At 36.1% G+C, this 16,806-nt stretch overlaps 1 protein-coding gene across 1 annotated transcript; it reads right to left on the reverse strand.

The window, feature by feature from the left end:
• Nucleotides 1-10,766: 10,766 nt before the first annotated feature.
• Nucleotides 10,767-13,014, reverse strand: LOC112011026 (uncharacterized). The gene has a single exon (XM_024043414.2). It carries the CDS (start codon nucleotides 12,928-12,930, stop codon nucleotides 10,843-10,845), a length of 2,088 nt encoding a protein of 695 aa, XP_023899182.2. The 5' UTR covers nucleotides 12,931-13,014; the 3' UTR covers nucleotides 10,767-10,842.
• Between the last annotated feature and the right edge of the window lie 3,792 nt (nucleotides 13,015-16,806).

Consider the following 16,806-nt stretch of genomic DNA (forward strand, 5'->3'; position numbering starts at 1 on the left):
GATTTGTGGATATCTTTGCTATCTTTGTGATGAAGGAAGGAATTAAGGAATGAGACAATAATATGTGCAAGAGGTTAATTAAAGATGTAGGACTTTTGGGCTTTAGGCTTATTGGGGTGGTTGGTGTGTCCGTGTGTGATATATACTTCTCCCAACTTTTTCTTCTAAGAAACAATGAAGCATCGAAGTCTTACACGTCATTTTAATTTTTGACTTTGAAAGTGAGACAAATCATTTGCCCAAAAAAAATCTTTTTGTATTTTCAGAATAATACAATGAATATGACCTTTAATTTTTAGGAAAAGTATTCCCCTATATATATATATTTAATGATATTTTAATAGTTATAATGGGAGGAGGCGTTTGTATCAAAATGTATTTCAAACGTAGTAGCAAGATAAGGTAAAAAGACTGTCTTCATAAATATTATTTATTATTTTCATATATATATATATATATATATATTTTTTTTTAATTTATGAAACTGATAAGTTGTGATTAGTGTATCAGTCAATTATTTATGGGTTTGTTACTAGTATTATTTTCATTGTGTACCAAAAATTAAAAAACAAGTTGTTAAAATAATTTGTGTAGATAGACTTATTATTATTTTTAACAGAGAATAATGCTATATTATAAAGTTAATATATAAAAACTACCAAATTATTTGTGGATCATATTCTATTACAACCAACTACAAGCAACTCAATGACATTGAAGTTATATATAACATAGAAAAATCAAAGAAAAAAACCATTACTCTAAAATTTGGGATTGAACTGGTTTTTCATGTATCAACAAATTCAACAGCAGGCTTTGTTTAAAGAAAACCATATCAATAAATATTTATTATTGTCATCATCAGCATCCTATCTATGATATAATTGTGGTATATTGAAGTCACACACGCCAAATAAAGTCAAAAAAATTATATTAAATTGCATTTTGATGTATAACAAGCATATCTTCTTTTATATTTCTCTTGCTCAAGTATGACCACCAATTTACCAAGTCAAAGAAGTACGTCCACCCAGATTGCCATAATTAGGGTTAAAGAAAAATAGATGCATGTTATTGAACTCGGTCAGAGCCAAGCAGGAAGTTTCAGCCACCCAGAAATGTTGACCCTGGTCTTGAACAAGCCATGGTAATTAAAACATTCAAATTTGGTTTCTTATAACAGTAGGAGTATCTANAAACTGCAAGTTAAAAATGTGTGTCTATATATATATATATATATATAGAGAGAGAGAGAGAGAGAGAGAGAGATTTAAGTTTAACTTAAGGTTGAGAGAAAATTAAGTGTGGGGTTTAGGTTTATTTATCCTAACCCGATCCCTATCAAGGAAACCTTACTTCATTTGCCAGACCCAATTGGTTCAACCAAAATAATTTTAATCAAACTCACATCTTTAAATTAAAAGGCCAATTGTGAGTTTCAGTTAGCTCAACTATAAAATCTCTGATGGGTTGAATAAGAGATCTGGAGTTTAATTCTCCCTACACCAAAAATCAATTGGTGTCTTGGTCTGGTAACAAAAAACTATTATTATGAGCAAACGCCATAAGTTAAAATTATCTCAAAAAATTATAGGGCCAATTCGAAGAAATGCAATCCGACTCATTGTAAATAAATAAATAACCCAACACTTAACTTTTTTTTTTTTAAGAAGAAACCCAACACTTAACTTAGTAGTAAAAAATCCTTCTCCCAAAAAAGAAAAAAAAAAAAAAATACTTAGTAGTAAAAAATCAAAGCCCAAAAAAAAAAAAAAAAAAAACCTCAACTGGGACTGTGTTGTGAGAATTGAGCTCAAGGGCCAGCCCATCCCTAATTACAATTATAAACCTAGCTATTAGTATTAGCTGCCTATATATAAGGTGCTATTAAGAGCATCTCCAGTGGCTTGGGCATCGGTCTAGTAGCCAAAATTTGGAAAATGTGGTGCACTGTAGATGATCTCGGTTGTATTGAATGCCTTGAACACCATGGGGATGAGACCCTCCATCTAAGATTTGTGGATATCTTTGCTATCTTTGTGTTGAAGGAAGGAATTAAGGAATGAGACAATAATATGTGCAAGAGGTTAATTAAAGATGTAGGACTTTTGGGCTTTAGGCTTATTGGGGTGGTTGGTGTGTCCGTGTGTGATATATACTTCTCCCAACTTTTTCTTCTAAGAAACAATGAAGCATCGAAGTCTTACACGTCATTTTAATTTTTGACTTTGAAAGTGAGACAAATCATTTGCCCAAAAAAAAATCTTTTTGTATTTTCAGAATAATACAATGAATATGACCTTTATTTTTTAGGAAAAGTATTCCCCTATATATATATTTAATGATATTTTAATAGTTATAATGGGAGAAGGCGTTTGTATCAAAATGTATTTTAAACGTGGTAGCAAGATAAGGTAAAAAGACTGTCTTCATAAATATTATTTATTATTTTCATATATATATATATATTTTTTTTTTAATTTATGAAGCTGACAAGTTGTGATTAGTGTATCAGTCAATTATTTATGGGTTTGTTACTAGTACTATTTTTATTGTGTATCAAAAATTAAAAAACAAGTTGTTAAAATAATTTGTGTAGATAGACTTATTATTATTTTTAACAGAGAATAATGCTATATTATAAAGTTAATATAAAAAAACTACCAAATTATTTGTGGATCATATTCTATTACAACCAACTACAAACAACTCAATGACATTGAAGTTATATATAAAATAGAAAAATCAAAGAAAAAAAACCATTACTCTAAAATTTGGCATTGAACTGGTTTTTCATGTATCAACAAATTCAACAGCAGGCTTTGTTTAAAGAAAACCATATCAATAAATATTTATTATTGTCATCATCAGCATCCTATCTATGATATAATTGTGGTATATTGAAGTCACACACGCCAAATAAAGTCAAAAAAATTATATTAAATTGCATTTTGATGTATAACAAGCATATCTTCTTTTATATTTCTCTTGCTCAAGTATGACCACCAATTTACCAAGTCAAAGAAGTACGTCCACCCAGATTGCCATAATTAGGGTTAAAGAAAAATAGATGCATGTTATTGAACTCGGTCAGAGCCAAGCAGGAAGTTTCAGCCACCCAGAAATGTTGACCCTGGTCTTGAACAAGCCATGGTAATTAAAACATTCAAATTTGGTTTCTTATAACAGTAGGAGTATCTAACTGCTATTGAAAATTTTTACTTTTATATGATTTGTTTTGTCATTATAACGGTCTCGTACATGTATGTGTTACATTAATTAATACAAGTTGATTTAGATTCTGAAGACTGAACCAGATGATTGTAGTTGTTCACTTCTTTGTTTGTATTTTATGTACTAAATCTGTCCTCGTGACTAAGATCTCTACCAAACATAGTCGACTATATGTTCTTTAATGTGCTAATTCTTCATTACTACAGTTTTTTTTAAGGGGTTGCTGAAATTTCCTTCTAATAAAAGTCGTGCACTCCTAGTTTTAATAATAGCACTAAGATATAAATTTATCTTTTTTTGTGGAACATATTTCTCTATTGGATTACGCAAACTATATAATATATATGCATATTATTTAGTGTTGGAATATTTCAACATGCTTAGGCTAGCTTGACCCATATGATCGTTACTGTTAAATACAATTATATAGCTAAAATGTTGAGTGTGTTTCAGGATAGTGTTGATCTATATTCTTGGTGACAAGGCAAATGGAAAGAGATAAGAATCTAGAGATAAGCTTAAGAACATTTAGTTAAGACTTAACAGACAAGTTATAAGTGCAAATATTTTACATGTCTAGTTGCGATTTATCTTATCAGGATCAAAAAAATGTGACAAATGACAATTGATTTATCATCAAAACAGGATTTAGATTTTGTTTCTTCAAGTTTAAGAAACAAAGGGATTAAAATCATTCCCATGGTGTTCAGACTTCAGATATACATCCCTAATGAATATCAAGAAAGTACAAAGATTTAAAACAGCAAAATTGTTACAAGACATATCTTTTACAAAGATTTAAAAGTTGCCAATGGAAAATAGTCTTGTATAACCTCAAGGGTTGGTTTAGTGGTTTTCTGGTCATGTAATCCATTAGAACAAGAAGTCAACAACAAGAACAAGCCTTAGAATGGTCATTTGCAAAAGTAGTTTCCGCATGCAGCATATAATTGCATTTCAATATTAAGTCATTACATCATATGTACAAAATCAAGTATATAATTGCATTTCAATATCAAGTCATGACATCATCTGTGGAAAATCAAGTATAACTAATGTCTTTGTGTCTTCTCCTATTTAAAGTTAACAGATTGATACTTTAAATGAATCAATTACTGTTTCATGTTCTGTTATGACAAGAGACTAGTGACAAAATTATAGTTCTTTTGCTTTGCAACCCGCAGCAATGCTGATTTTCAAGTTTTTCATCCTCAATCAGGGGGTTGGCAGAATTTAAGCCCACAGAAAATAATGTCCATCAGTCCATTTTATCAACCTGTTTGTTATAAACCAGACTTCATGTCAGATCTACACTAGATCTAAGTTCCCCCTACGGCATCACAGCAATAAAAGACTTAAAATCAAGAGGGAAAAAAGAAAATCTCTAATTTCAGTCTCAAGTCATTAAATTATAAATGCAAAAACAAAGTGCAACTAATGTCTGTGGCTCTTTTATCTTCTAAATTACCAATACTGTGAATGATTCAATTATTATTTAACAACAGAGAACCAGATCAAATTTATAGTTTTTTTTACCATTTCAAATCCCGGAAGAATTGCTGATTTTCAATTTTGTCATCTTCAACCAAATAGCAATAAAAAATAAATTTAAAAGAATCAAGAGAAAAAAAAAACTACCAGCTTTTATTCTGTTTACAAATTTGATACTCCCTTAAGAAAGCAATTAAGAGAAAAAATGTTAACAGCAAGGTGTAATTAGAAGAGGGGAAAAAAGACTACAACCTTTATCTTATTGATGTCACAAAAGTTTTTGCTCGAATAAAGGAGAGTAAAGAAACAGTGGCCTACTACAAGCAAATTTTCAGTGTAACAGATTTATGCTGTCTTTGAAAAATGTAGGGACATTAGTAAGAGAATGTAAGATTACTAACAAAACAAAAAGATCAAAATTCTGATTCCTAGTAAGCAAATATAGTCAGAAACTAAGGCTGGGATCCAATTTAAGTAAAAAAAAAAATGGTCAGAAACTTACTAACTAGTAAATATTAATTACAACAACTCAATGTTTAGGTATTCTGTTCTCAGACCTGTTCAAACAAACTTGGTCTTTTCAACAAAGTAACACTCTCTATAAAGTCATCCTTGACAGCTCCCCTTTTATGTCCTATGCAATTGCCCATATGGACCACTAAGGTCCCTACAGCTACAGGTCATTTGGTCTCAACTTATATCGAGAAACCTCGACTAATTATTCTACATTTCTACTAGTATACCATGGCTCAGTCAGCCCATCTCCCAGCTTGTTAGGTCCATTTTCAACATTTTAGGAGTTAATTCTACTCAATTTCCTGCTTGGTGAGTCATTTTCAAATTTTAGGCTCATTTCCTTGTTTGCTGGGTCTATTTTACAAATTTGAGGAGTTAGTTCTGGATCCGTTGATATGACTCTATCTGACTCCAAACTATACCCAGATCCAGTATTAGCTATAAGCAATACTCAGACTTCTACATTAGACCATAAGGCTTAAATTTCATTAAACAAAAACCAAGTACAAGAAAAACCAATGAAGTACACAGGATGTATGCCCTAAAGTTTCTAGTACAAACTACAAATTACAAATACTATGAGAACAGAAAGCTTTGGAGGTCTAGGCGCATTCAATAACATCCAATAATACAACAACCCTATTAATTGAAATTTAAGACTCTACATGGACAACTCTTGGTCTTCAAAATATCCTTCTATTCCTCTCTCTCTCTCTCTCTCTCTCTCTCTCTCTCTCTCTCTCTCTCTCTCTCTCCGTAAAAAGAACATAAAAACAAGATGGTACAGAATTCCAAAACACTAGTCCTAGTCCTTCCCAGGAACTTCGTTATACCACCTAGCAGCACTTTCAAACTCTCACCAACATCTTAAATATACACAAGAGGGGTACACACACCTACCTAACCTTGGAAGAAGAAAGCCCAACATAAAAGGCATATTACCGTCTAGCCTCAAAGATATGCACTAACATTTACTAGTAGACTTCTATCCTTCATGTTCGAATACTTCTCCTTTGTTTTCAGGCTGTGACAAGTTTGAAGGTTAATGTCTTGAAGAGCGAGATGGTTCCAGTAGGGGAGGTAAATAATTTGCATGCATTGGCAGAGATTCTAGGTTGTAGGATTGGGGCTTTGCCTATGACATATCTTGGTATGCCGTTGGGGGCTTCCCACAAGTCCCCCTCTATTTGGAATCCTATCTTGGAAAAAATTAAGCGAAAGTTGGCTGGGTGGAAGAAGCTGTACTTGTCTAAAGGTGGAAGACTGACGTTGCTTAAAAGTACGTTAGCTAGCCTCCCTACTTATTATTTATCTCTTTTTACCATCCCTTCTCATGTGGCTAAGAAGATTGAGAAGATGCAAAGGGACTTCTTGTGGGGGGATTCGAAGGCTCATTTGGTGGGGTGGGATAAGGCCTAGGTTTGGATACAGCGTTAAGCTACGGCGCGTTTCTGAAATCGCGTTTTCTCTTTTTTTTTTCTTTTTTTTTTTTTTTTTTCTTCCGCACTTGTTGACTTTGGAGACAAAAGTTACTGTGCGTGCACTGTTCACGCACTGTTCACGTCATATTTAATATTAAAAGTGGGTCCCACAACACTATTCACACATTTAAAAATTATTTTGCTACAGTGTTTTCAACAACAATCAGTTTTTATCAACTTTCAGCAACAATAAGTGCTATCCAAATGGACCCAAGGTGTGTGCTCCAAAGGCAAATGGTGGATTGGGAGTAAGGAAAGTTACGACTTTCAATAAAGCCTTATTAGGAAAATGATTATGGCGGTTTGGGGTGGAGGAGACTTGTCTTTGGAGGAGGGTTGTAGCTTTGAAGTTTGGGGAAGAGTGGGGGGGTTGGTCTTCCAAGTTGGGTAGGGGTGTCCACGGGTGTGGTTTATGGAGAAGCATCCGAAAAGGCTGGAAGATGTTTTGTAAATGCATTCACTTTGAGGTAGGGATGGGAGATAGAGTGAAATTCTGGACGGATCGGTGGTGTGGGGAGTTACCACTCCATCTATCCTTCCCGATGGTGTATGGGATTGCTTATAATAGAGAGGCATCTGTGGCCTCGTCTCTTGAAAGGTTGGGGACTGGGGCTCAGAGAAGCTAGAATGTTCGTTTACTCAGGAATCCAAATGATTGGGAGTCGGGAGAGGTGGAGGATTTCCTTCGTACCTTAGGCTCAAATTTACCTCAATCTGAGCACGGAGACCGTATGAGGTGGAAGTTGNGATCTTACTGGGGATAATCTGCAGGTAGAGCTTTGATTTGTTGACTGGTGCATTATGTGTCGTTGTAGTGGGAGAACGGTAAATCATTACTACTCCATTGCACAAAGCTTATCAGCTGTGGAGCTGGGTTTCAGATCTTTTGGGATCAATGGGTATTGCCAGCTCGGTTGCAGATACGCTTTTGTTGGTGGAACTCTGGGAAAGCACTCTTCTAGATTTGGAATTAGTTCCTCCGTGCCTAATGTGGTGTATTTGGAGGGAGCGAAACTGGCGTACTTTGAGACTTGGACAAATCCGATGACCAGCTGCTCGCTTTTTTTAGTGGCTCCCTTTTGATTGGTCTAGGCTGGGGACTCACCTCTAGTGATTCTCTCCCTATGTTCTTAATTCCCCTTTGTACTTAGTTTTTGTTGTTTGTTTTTGTTTTGTTGTTTTTCATGTTTTTCCTTCTTCTGTATTCTTTGTTTGCCTTATGTTGTTTGCATGAGGTAGCTTCTTGAATATACATCTCTCTTACTTATCAAAAAAAAAAAATATTGCTCAATACATTACCGAATAATTTTACTAATTTCATCTACTCGAATGATTACCACGATTATTTCTTAATTCTTTTTGGAAAAAAAAAATAATACCTACAGTAGAGGGTCTAATTGATTATTTCTATAAGCGTCCCAAACATGCTAATATTAGCATTGATGGTCCGTAAATGTAACTCATTGTTCAAAGAACTAGTCAGAGTTCCTAGAGCTCCTTTTAAGGCTTGTTGGAAATGAAACACTGCAGAAACTCGTTTGCTCTCTCAACAACCTTTTCCCAATTCTCAATCTCAATCAAATCTTTCCACTTTCTCTTTTCAATCCCACAACAAGGTCCTTATTGAAAAGCATTGAAAACTCAACCACTTGCTTCCATTTTGTCTCAATTGCTTTGAACCTCTTTCTTTACGCTTCAATTATGTTTACCATTTATATTTTTATCAAAGCTTTTAAGGCCAATACCAAGCCAAAGTATTGTTAGCAACTTACAGTTACACGTGTGGAAATTCTAACATATTGAATAGGACATCACTTGTCATAGTTCAACTAGCACCTTCTAGTGTTTTCAACAGAGACATCCAAAGTTTAAATCTCCTTTACACCCCCCCCCCCCAAACCCTATTGTAACTATTTATCAAAAAAGAAAAAGAAAAAAAAAGAGAACATCACAAGGATTATGAAGAACATTTAAAGATGGAACTAGATTGATTATTATTAAATATTTTAAATTAAAACGAAAACTATGTCACCCCCACCCCATTGTAACTATATTATAAAAAAAAAAAAAAAAAAAGAGAACATCACAAGGATTATGAAGAACATTTAACGATGGAATTAGATTGATTATTATTAAATATTTTAAATTATTAAAAAAAAAAATACTATGTCACTGTAAGTTTACATGGAATGGCTACTGCAATTTATATTTTATAGAGCTGTACCTTTGTTAATAATAACAATAATAACAATAATAAGCTTTACCTTTTCTCCTGGTTCTATACCTCCGTTGTTATCTTCTTTAGTTTTATTCCATTAATAAGTTACATAAGCTCCAAAAGGGCCTTGAACCCATGACTCAACCATACACCATGTTCTTATAAAAGAATTTGTCATTCAAACTAGAATTATTGGGTTCCTCCGTCACATATTATTGTCAAAGAGAAAACATTGTGATTCCATATCTTTCATCTGGCTCCCTTATCTAGGATCAATCATGAATCCTAGTACCCCACAAGATCTATCATCTAAATTGCATGACATAAATGATGGTTTTGGATTCCAAATGCAAATTCCAACTAACTACTACTATTGTCACCTCATATTTCTCTCTCCCCTTCCTGGCATCTTATTAAGTATAATGAATTGAGAACTTATAGAAGTTGAGCTCCCTCCTTTTTAAGGATTTGTTATCTGAAAAATATAAGGCTATTGGTAAAAAAAATAAATAAATAAATAAATAAATAAAAGATCTGGCAACTAAAACAAACTCGAAATTCAAATTTCTCTACAAAATTTCGTGAAATCTCAAAGCTCATTCTTTGTGGTGATTAACATGGTTACAAGGGTTTTTAGGATCCATACAACGACTGTAATGACAAAGCTCTAGGCCCTTAGATAGGTACTCTTGGTTAAACAACTTCATTTGAGCTCTTTAAAAGTAGAACTTGATGCAGCAGTGGTGGTTAACATAGTTACAAAATCTGACACTCCTAATAGAAACTTACGGGCACACATTATGAAATACAGGGAATTGATTTCCAAAGTTCCCTACATTTGGGTCAAACATGTGTTTAGATAAGCTAATTGTTGTGCTGACACATTAGCTAGGCACAGATGCTATCAATAAGAAGATTGTATTTTGTTTTCTGAACCTCCTAGTGATATATTGCTAATGTTCCTTTTGGACTTGGAGGGTCAATGCACTGCAAGATCCATCTCCATTATTCCTGTTTAAGTGTGTTTAATGAATTACTTTTTGTACCCAAAAAAATCATTAGCAGTTATTAAGAGTGGCACCATCTTGATTACTAAATTGCTTCTTGATGACATGAATTATTAGTTCACAGAAGAACTATGACAGAATTTCTCAATATACCAACAAAAAAGAAGTTCTCAAGTCTCAAATGAGATTATATTCACTACAGATCTGGCAAATCATAATAGATCCTACATAATATAATGAAGAGCAAAGCTTTAATTGAAGAAAATTCAAGTAAAATACAATTGAAATGACTCAAAGAAAAGAATAAAAGAGTGGGAGTCATCCTAAAGTAGTAATTCCCAGTTACGACAAAGAAAAACCATCTTTCAACTCAGGTTAGTCAGACTTACCCATAAAAGAGAAGGTAATGAATTATACTTCAAACAGGTGGTTCTTGTAGCATAGACTCCAATCTGAATCCTTTGAAGCAACAAGGCCACCTCCATCGGTGCTGATGGATTCTGCACAGGAACATTGTAATTGAGATGGAAACTGTTCTTTACCATTCTCATCAGTTCCTAGTTCATTATCTACAAATTCAGTACACATCAAGTTGCCAGTAAATATCTGATTACTTGCTACATCTTTATTGGCCTCAGGACTGCAATGGGATTTTAATTGGTCACCATTGCAGCCACTGGCATCTTCCTCTTCATCTGATAAGCATCTGCAACAATCAAATTCATCCATCTCATAAATTCGGCTAGCTAATCCTTCCCTCCAAGATATTCTCATCTGGGATTGTGACACACTATCAAAAGTAGAATTTGAAAATAGTAATTCCCAGTTACGACAAAGAAAAACCATCTTTCAACTCAGGTTAGTCAGACTTACCCATAAAAGAGAAGGTAATGAATTATACTTCAAACAGGTGGTTCTTGTAGCATAGACTCCAATCTGAATCCTTTGAAGCAACAAGGCCACCTCCATCGGTGCTGATGGATTCTGCACAGGAACATTGTAATTGAGATGGAAACTGTTCTTTACCATTCTCATCAGTTCCTAGTTCATTATCTACAAATTCAGTACACATCAAGTTGCCAGTAAATATCTGATTACTTGCTACATCTTTATTGGCCTCAGGACTGCAATGGGATTTTAATTGGTCACCATTGCAGCCACTGGCATCTTCCTCTTCATCTGATAAGCATCTGCAACAATCAAATTCATCCATCTCATAAATTCGGCTAGCTAATCCTTCCCTCCAAGATATTCTCATCTGGGATTGTGACACACTATCAAAAGTAGAATTTGAAAGCCATGAAGCTCGATCATCTAAAATTTTCTGAAACTGGGTAAGATCGATGGAGTTGGAAGAACTAGTTAGACAATCAAACTGGAAGCTTGAATCAATAGCATCCTCTGTTAATAAATGTCTCTTGGGAGACAAGCTTGTCATTTGAAGTATGTCAGCCACTGAATTCAGTTCAGCTTCAAACTGCTGTTTCTTGTAACTGTCTTCATTTAACCATGATAGGCCAACAGGTCTACCTGAGCTTAAGCCTGATTGTGGGGTTTGCATGACATTTCCACTAAAAGAGCCCTTGGAGAATGGAGAATTCTCACCTTCAATATCATTATGGTTTTTTTCACCTTCTTTCAAGGTAACAGCCTCACGACTTGGTGTCACACAAGGAGAAGACATAATGGCCTCATTGTCACACACAGGCTCCATAAATCCTTCAAATTCTGGAAGTCCATTTGGAGAAATTAAAGGAGTACTCCTTCTCCAACTACTGGTAGTAGTACTTGTTGTATTACAATTGTTACTGATACCTGAAGAAAACCCATCACCAGATAAGGGTGAAGGAGATTGGAGCATGGCAGACCCTGCCGGCCTCTCAGCTCCGCATGACATATTTTCAGAATTCTCCTTCTGATCCTCATCCTCCTCATTACATGGAGATAAAAGCCAATGCACTGAAGCCTCAGCAGGTTCACGGATCACGAGTGACTCATCAGCAACCCCTACAACATTTTCTTCATCATCATCATCATCAAAACTATCAAAAGGCTTAACTTTACCAAAGTCATCATTTTCTCCAATAGCTAGAATCCCTCTAGGCCTACATTTCCTCTTGTCAGTGACCCCAGAAACCATGGGGCCAGCAGCATAACAAGAAGGCGTTATCGTTGTAGACACCACAGATGATCCACATTGTATCTCAGGCGACACCGAGGGCTGAACAGGAGGTGTCTTACTATTGCTCCTGTTTGAGTTCTCCTCCACAACCTTACCAACTTCACTATCGAAACCTGACCCACTTGCTATCTTACTCAAAGGAGTACAAGTTGCATCAGCAGCACCCCATGGTTTGAGCTCAGTGGCCTCACCTACAAGACTAACCACCCTCACAAGTCCTTCTACTTCAGACCCAGATGCCAGCTTATTCACAGAATCATCACTATTGTTTAGAACAGAAGAAAGTTTCAATCTTTGCCCGGTTTTGGAACTGGTTTTCTTCCCAGATTGCCATTGGTACAAGCAAGGTGGGTTTTTCTTAATTTTCTGTGCTTTCTGTGATATGGGTCTATCTGGGTTTTCTTCAATGTTTGATTTTGACAGTTTGCTCTCCCTTGAGGGCTTAGATTTGGATAGCTTTGAAACCATCACATTAGGGGTTGATTTGGGTGTTTTGGACACAGTTTTGTATCTATCAAAAGGGGTTTTCGAATTTGAAGTAGAATTAGAAGTAGAAGAAGAAGAATGGTGAGAGAGAAAGAACCTGAGGCAGCCTCTGGGAGCTTCACTGGACACAGAAGAAGACTCACTGCCATAGCTACTGCTGGAGATGGTGGAAATGGCATTGAAATCTTGCAATGGGTTTCGGGTAGGACTCTGCTTCTTCTTCTTCTTTTTCTTGGTCTTGTCAGTGCTTCCATCGACCTTTGGCGGTGCTGGAGAAGGTTTCTTTGGGATCTTAGAAGAGAAAGTTCGGTTCATTCTGAGCAAATGAGAGTGATTAGATCTACTACTACTACTGTAGTGCAGTGTACTGTGTGTGCTGCTTTTGCCGAATGCCTATTGCCTAATGAATATTTGAAATTGAATGGAGGGGAAGAAAAGACTAAAGAGGCTACTTTTTGCTTTGCCTAACTTACCCATCTTTTTTATTCCAAATTTGTTGCAGTGTCCTTCTTCTTGAGCTGATAAATGAGGGTATAAGAGTCATTTAGTCCGAGCTCAGCCCATTGTCCAAAACCCACAAAAAAATGTCACTTTTTTTTTTTGAGAATAAAAAAAAAGAAAAAGAAAAATGTCACTTTGTTTGTCTTACTCTGAAGAAAAGAATTAACCAGAATAAATAATTCAACCCAAAGGCCCTTTGACTAAAAGGGAAGTCGACATGAAGTTGTCAGAATTGCTTCTCGATTCAGAGCAAGGGTGGAAGTGGGAAGCGGTATCCTTTGAGCTGCCGGTTAATATTAAAGATAGAATTAAAACTATTCCAAGGCAGCTGGTTGGAAGAGGAGAAGATGTGATTATGTGGAAGCGTTCTAAGGATGGAGAGTTTACTACAAATTCTACCTATGCGTGGTTGAATGGTCCTCAAAAAGAGGAAATGAAGTTCAAAGGGCAGTGGATATGGAAGGTTGACACATTGCCAAAGATTATTAATTTCCTTTGGCTGTGTATGCATAACAGTCTTCCTGTCAAAGATGTCTTGGCTATGAGGGGTATAACACAGGAGAGTTGCTGCCCTTTGTGTAATAATTCTTCGGAAACTATTAGTCATTTGTTGAAAGATTGTGTGGTGGCAAAAAATTTCTGGTTTAATCTTAAGGTTCCCCATGATATGGTTAGTTCCTTTGCTGATATGGAATTGTTTGATTTTTTTTTTTTTTTTTTTTTTTTTTTTTTGAGAAACCATCATCTGAATTGATAAACTGAAAATCAGCCAATATCGGCTAAAAGTACATCATTGACTTGTGGTGGAACATCCTCCATCCACACAGAGAAATCAACAATATCTTTCGCAACTTTTGCTAAAGAATGAGCTACTGAGTTACCTGATTTGCGGGTATGTGAAAAAGAAATACAAGAGCAGGAAAGTAAATAATGCTTAATAGTGGATATTAAATGGCCAAAATGTCACTTTGTTTGTCTGACTCTGAAGAAAAGAATTAACCAGAATAAATAATTCAACCCAACCACTTAAAAATATTGAACTTTTACTCTCAACATTCAATTCTCAACGGCTACAAAACTCAACCCATACCCTTTCTCTCTCTCAGACGCCTCTAATAAACTCTAAAGGATACACAATCGAAACACAAACACAACATAATCTTAAAACCAATCAAATTCTAACCCATCTGGGTAGCATGTCCTTGGAGAAAGGGAGGAGGACAAGTAGCGGTAGAGCAAACAACGTGGCTCTCTCTTCAAGTTTTGGAGCGGCGGAGCTAGCGCTGTCACTCCTGTCAGTGTCATTCTTTCTCCCATGCAAATGAAATGTGTGGCCTTTGGTGTTTTTTGAGTGAAAATGAGTGGTAACTTATTATATAAATGATATGTTAATCGTACACGGTGGGGTGGGTTTGTCTTTTGAGTGATTTTTTTTTTTTCTATTTGTACCTATTTATAAATAAGTTTTATTTTAAAAAAAAAAGGGAGAGGTATATATAAAGGTTGATTTTAATGATGAATTGATAGATCCATAAAAATGAGATTGCACTATTGAAGACTACTGAATTAAGGAAGGGGTGAGGTGTTTAACAAAGGATTAAAATTGCCTATTTCTAATGGGGGAAGCTGTGAGTGTATGGGGTGACTTTTGGTTGGCCTCAAGCCCTCTTATTAGGAAACAAATTCAAGGCCCTCTAATGGAGGGGAAAGGGAACATCTCTATTAATGACTTTCTATCTAATGATGTTGGGATTTCCTTTGTTTTGCTAGAGTATATCATGCAAGAAATTAAAGGGATCCCTCTTGCTTCAAACCCTTTGCAGGAAGATATACTCATATGGGCTTTTAAGGATGAGAATTTCACTCTTAAATCGGCCTATCTGATTACTAAAGGTTTGAATCCTTTGAACCTGGATACTTCTAACTTGTGGGTTTGAAATGCCAAAACTATGCCAAAAATATAATTCTTCCTTTGGCAATGATCTCACTTTAGCATCCGTACTAAAGAAGTTTTAGGTTCAAGAGGTTTTAATCTTGATACTACCTGTGATTTATGTGGTATGTTTGCCGAGTCAATTACCCATGTTCTATGAGACTATAGTGTGGCGAAGGATGTTTAGAGGAACTTGGGAGCCAGTGATGCAAGGCAAGATTTCTTCGGACCCGTTGAATTGGTTAACAAGGAACTGTGAATCTCACGAGTTTCTCTTGCAGCCTCGTATACCTTGGAAGATTCTTTTTTCCCCAAGCTATATGGATGATTTGACCCTATTGAAATAGGTTTATCTTCCAATTTGGGAGAACCAACCCAAACATACACTCTCATTGTATCAAGAAGGGAGCTAGATTCTTTGCTATTGTACCTGATAACTCTAGCAAACCAAGTAGAATTCAAGTCCAAGTTAGTTGGAAAAAGCCCATTCTAGGTTGGGTGAAGCTCAATACAGACGGATCTGTTATTGGAATCCTAAGAAGGCTGGTGGAGGTGGGGTGCTGTGTTGTAGTAATGGGGGGATTGGATCGCTAGTTTTGTGAGGAATCTTGGGAGTATTTCCAACAATACGGCTGAGCTTTGGGCCCTTAAGGATGGCCTCTCTCTGGCTTGGCAATTGAAATTAGACAATATTAATACAGAACTAGATGCAAAAGTGATTGTTTTTTTTTTGCTTTCCAATCTTTCCACTGTAAATCTCATGTTAGAACCTCTTTTGACTGTTTGTAGGAACCTGATCAGATCATTCCCATATATAAAGGGAAACAAATAGACTTGCTGAGGAGCTAGCTAAAATGGGAGCTATTCAGTTAACTGACTTCTTATTTTGTATGACCTACCATTTGTGCTGGATACTTTGTTGACTTTTGATAAAGCTGAACTATTTTGTAACAAACTGTTTATTGTGAAATATTATTAGCATGTTTAACAAAACAAGAAGATTACTGATTAGTATTTATGGGGCCAAGAAATCGTACAGCCACGGCCCACTCCAAGCCAGGCCCAAATGGCCCAATCCGAGGAAGGATGGCTACCCAAGGCCAATTTGGGGAGCAAACTCTTCTTTGGATCCACGCCGAGGATCCCCTCGTCCTCGGCGTACTAAGGATAACTGTAGGGGAGGGGGGACAGACCCAGAGCAAGTTGTCACCTCAACACTTAATACGCTCACCTAACCCTTCTGGCCGCATTAATGGGGATGCAACCCCCGGGCAGGGCTACATCGATCAGGGTGAACCACTTGAGCACGGATACAACCTCTGATGGGACAGGCAGCTAGAGGAGGGGCCAATGAACGATCAACAGAAGGAGGAAGAGAGTAATATATAAGGGAGACAAGCAAAATGTAAGGGGGGGTCTGTGGGGGAAAGGAGGAAAAAAGCCTCCTCGGCCATGGGCCGAGGAGCATCCCCTAGTTGTAAATTGCTCCAAGTATTTCTTCAATAAAAGAAAAAGATGTTCATGCTTCTAGGACGCCGGTCAGCGTCTAAACCTTTAACCCACTCTCTACAAATTCCTTGTTCTGGGTTCGTTGGGCCTATAACCAATCTCTTTTGGGCTTAGGCTGCAAAAACCGACCCTACAATTGGCACCGTCTGTGGGGAGGATTAGTGCGCTGGCTGGCGCAACAGGCGACGGTTCTAAGTAATCGTTCTATGAAAGATTGGTAGTGTTGCAAAAAAAAAAAAAAAAAAAAG

Source organism: Quercus suber, unplaced genomic scaffold, assembly GCF_002906115.3.
Source record: "Quercus suber isolate HL8 unplaced genomic scaffold, Cork oak 2.0 scaffold_701, whole genome shotgun sequence".
Lineage (NCBI taxonomy): Eukaryota > Viridiplantae > Streptophyta > Magnoliopsida > Fagales > Fagaceae > Quercus > Quercus suber.